Source organism: Pteropus alecto, unplaced genomic scaffold (assembly GCF_000325575.1).
Source record: "Pteropus alecto unplaced genomic scaffold, ASM32557v1 scaffold700, whole genome shotgun sequence".
NCBI classification, from domain to species: domain Eukaryota; kingdom Metazoa; phylum Chordata; class Mammalia; order Chiroptera; family Pteropodidae; genus Pteropus; species Pteropus alecto.
In genome coordinates this window covers 265,893-269,640 of record NW_006429611.1, presented here as the reverse complement: position 1 = coordinate 269,640, position 3,748 = coordinate 265,893, and the positions used below count along the sequence as shown (strand labels likewise).

The 3,748-nt window shown below is 67.0% G+C and overlaps 1 protein-coding gene across 1 annotated transcript in view; it reads left to right on the top strand.

Moving 5' to 3' along the window:
* TNFRSF18 (TNF receptor superfamily member 18) overlaps nucleotides 1–2,624 on the top strand; it is a 3,427-nt gene extending 803 nt beyond the window's left edge. The window contains exons 2-5 of the mRNA XM_015588654.2: nucleotides 545–884; nucleotides 1,868–1,955; nucleotides 2,066–2,271; nucleotides 2,339–2,624. Of these exons, the coding sequence (XP_015444140.1) occupies nucleotides 545–884; nucleotides 1,868–1,955; nucleotides 2,066–2,271; nucleotides 2,339–2,481 (777 nt within the window). The 3' untranslated portion in view covers nucleotides 2,482–2,624. The remainder of the gene's footprint in view (nucleotides 1–544; nucleotides 885–1,867; nucleotides 1,956–2,065; nucleotides 2,272–2,338) is intronic.
* The last annotated feature ends 1,124 nt before the right edge of the window (nucleotides 2,625–3,748 follow it).

The window sequence follows — 3,748 nt, the reverse complement described above, 5'->3', positions numbered from 1 at the left end:
ACGCGGCGGGGGGCGGGGGCTGTCGGAGAACTGTCCGGGTCCGGAGCCCGCAGCACCGGCGCAATCCCTGGGGAGGTGGATGCGCGCCCAGCTCACGCCAGGCTGAGTGCAGGGGCCAGGGGTTCGGGAGGTTTCCCCAAGACGGGTCTGCGTTCCCATGAGGAAGAGGCGGCTGTCCCAGCTCCTACTGACTGGGTCGTTAGCCCTTGGCCATCGCCTCGGCTACTTCCTGCCCAGTTTGGGGATGCAGCTGCTCCTTCTGTCCTGCCCTCTGCCTCTGACCTGTGGCTGTGCGTGAGGGACAGGTGGAATGTGCCAGTTTGGGAACAGATATCCGAGGAGTTTACCCAGAGTGTCACCCTGCTAGGTCTTGGAGGTGGCGCCGGTAGTGGGGACAAGGAGGCTCCCTCAAGGGGACAGCCGGGGCCCATGCGGAGCGGGGAAGGTCCCCCAGGCTACTCCAGTGTCCAGCATGGACAGCTCCTGGTCACATGCTGAGTCAAAGCCACCCAGGGCAGTAGGGGGACACAGCCAGGCCGTGTAGGTGGAGGAAGTGGGAGTCCAGGAAGGAGGGACACAGAGGGAGGAACCTGGACCTAGACAGGGTCCCGGCTCCCAGACAGGTGCCCTCTGTCCCCTGGGGCCATCTGTGGATCGGGGCTGGGGGCTGCCCTGCCCTCAGACCCCCCTTCCTTTGGAGGGCCGAGAGCCAGGGGAAGGAGGGCTCGGCCCAGCTCCTGAGAGGGGTGGCTTGTTTCACCCAGCCGAGGACTGTCCCGAGGGGACCTGCGTGTGCGTCCAGCCTGAGTTCCACTGCGGAGACCCACAGTGCAAGTCCTGCAAGCACCACCCCTGCCCGCCCGGCCAGCGGGTGCGGGCTCACGGTGAGTCACGGCGCGAGAGCCAGGCCGAGCCAGAGCCCACGGGGCAGGGGTGCGGACGGTGGCCTGTGGCTGTGGAAGGCAGCTAACTGCTGTGAGGGGAACAGGCTTGTCCTCTGGGCAGATGGCATCCATCAGGTCAGGAGCTGCCGGTTGCTCAGTGCCCAGCCCCATCCTGGCCCTTTGGTGAGTCCTTCTCTCTCTTAGCCTGGGCCCTCATCCCGAAGGAGGGTGCTCGTGCCCCTCAGGGCTGGTTGTGAGGGACAGCGGGAGTGCCCACCGGCCATCTGCATGGGGGAGCCAGGGGTCAACCCCTTTTCATGAGCAGCAGCTCCAGCCCGTGCACCTGAGGGGAGGGGCTGGGGCAGTGCAGACAGGTTGGACAGGGGCAGCGTCTCCAGCCAACTGGGCCACCTGCCTCAGCCCTCCCTCTGGACCCTCATGGCCTCTTGCCCGGCAGCCTACCAGACCAAGCCGGCCCAGCGTGAGGCCTGCCGGTGCCTCTTACTCAGCCTCTGTCCCCACCCCTCTGCCTGTCCCCACCCCTCTGCCTGCCCCCGCCCCACGCTGTCCTCCCCACGGCCCCCAGGGACCCTCCACACAGCCCAAGGTCACAGCCTCTGGTTCCCCCAAGGCCCTCACCCCTCCCTCTGGACCCTCATGGCCTCTTGCCCGGCAGCCTACCAGACCAAGCCGGCCCAGCGTGAGGCCTGCCGGTGCCTCTTACTCAGCCTCTGTCCCCACCCCTCTGCCTGTCCCCACCCCTCTGCCTGCCCCCGCCCCACGCTGTCCTCCCCACGGCCCCCAGGGACCCTCCACACAGCCCAAGGTCACAGCCTCTGGTTCCCCCAAGGCTTCCTCTCCCACTGACGCCTGCCCTGGACCCAGACATGCGAGCACCAGAGCCCTCTGTCCAGTGGATGCGCGTGGGGGCCGACGCCCAGCCAGCAGCCCCATGGCCCGTCCATCTGTCCCTTTGTCTCCAGGAAAGTTCACGTTTGGCTTCGACTGTGTCGACTGTGCTGCAGGGACCTTCTCTGGGGGCCACGGGGGCCACTGTGAGCCCTGGGCAAAGTGAGTGCTGGTGGGGCCTTCAGGTGACGCCCACGCAGCGCGGAGGACAGGGGTGTGCAGGAGCTGCTGGGTGGCCGAGGGCTGACGAGGGCTCTGTGTCCGTGTCCCAGCTGCTCCCAGGCTGGGTTCCGCACCATGTTTCCCGGGAACAGGACGCACGACGCCGTGTGTGGCCACCTGCTGCCGCCACCCGCCGAGCGGCACTGCCTGCTCAGTGTCAGCCTCCTCGCCGTGGCCGCCTGCATCTTGGTCCTGGCTGTGGTCCAGCTCGGCCTGCACATCTGGCAGCTGAGGAGGCAGCGACTGTGGCTCCCAGGTCAGTCGTGCCCTGGGGTGGGGGCGCTGGGCCCCTGGCTGACCCGCTGACCACAGCCCCTCTGCAGAGACCCAGATGCTCCTGGAGGCACCGCCGGCCGAGGACGCCTGCAGCTGCCAGTTCCCTGAGGAGGAGCGCGGGGAGCAGCTGGCGGGCGACAAGGGCTGCGGGGAGCAGCTGGCGGAGGACAAGGGGGACCTGTGGGTGTGAGGCCTCGCTGCCCTCTGATGCTGGGACTCTCCCAGATACTCGCCCAGGAGGACTCTGCGCCCTGCCGAGGGCCCCCCGCTCTGGCCTGGCCCCGCTCCCCGCGACGGTGGAAGTGGGAAGGAGTGCTGACGGTGACGAGTCCCCCAGACCACGCAGCAGAGGCCGCAGCTGCCACTGGGCCTGGGCTACAGACCCGCCTCGGCCGCCTCCCCTCGTGCAGGCCCTGTAGGGTGGGGCGTGCCGGTCCTTAGGACCGGGGGTTGTGTCTAGCACAGGACCTGGCTGCAGGCAGTGCTCAATAAACACTTGTCCAGTGACCTGAGTGATGCGTGCGGGTGAGGGCAGGACAGGAGCATGACTCCTGGGCTCCAGGCCTACCGCCAGGGTCCACAGTCCCTCCCAGACTAGGCAGGAGTGGGGCTCAGCAGGGATCGTGGGTCTCGGAGGGCTTCCTGGAGGAGGGGACACCTATCCTCAGTACATCTTTGCTGCCCTGTCTAATCCTTTCCCCTGGTGGTCTGCCTGGCACACGCTAGGGCAGCTGGGTCTCCAACCTACGTCTGGTCTGTGGGATACCACTGCGTTCTGAGCTGACCACACAGCCTGGCCCCTGTGGGATGTGTCCCATGTGTTTGTTATTTGGGCCCAAAGTCTGGGGTGAGGTTCGTTTCTCTACCCAGCACTTTCTGGTGGGTGTGGGGCAGTGTCAGAGTGGCCTGCTTTTGGCCCCAGCCCTTTCTCTGAGCCCTGCTGCTGGCCCCCACCACCTCACAAGACCCCTCTTCCCCAGGGCATGGTTCTGGGGTTCTGCCCAGTGGAGGTGAGCAACACGCTCCCAGCCTCTGGGCAGGGCCGACTTCTGGGGAAGTCAGATAAGGACTGGCTGGCATAGCAGTCCGGGGTGTGGCGGGCGGGCCAGTGGGAACCCGTCTCAGCAGCGGCGCCCTCCAGGTGTGAGCAGCACACCTGGCCCCTGCCTGCAGCCCCCCCCCCACGCTGCCCAGCAGAGCCGTGGCTCATCCGTACTTACCCCCACCTAGTCCCAATGGGCAGTTGTCCCGGTGGGCACTGCTCACAGCAGGTAGGTGGAGGATTGAGGGGCTCAGGGTGTGTCCCACCGGGAGCACCACCCCACCCCACGTGACAGCACTGCCCACGCCTGCGCCTGGGAGGAGGGCGGGGCAGCCCCTTCTTGACTGCTCCCATGGGAAATAATTATCCTGGGGCACCTTCATGCTCGCTGGGTCCAGAAGCCACTTCCGGATGA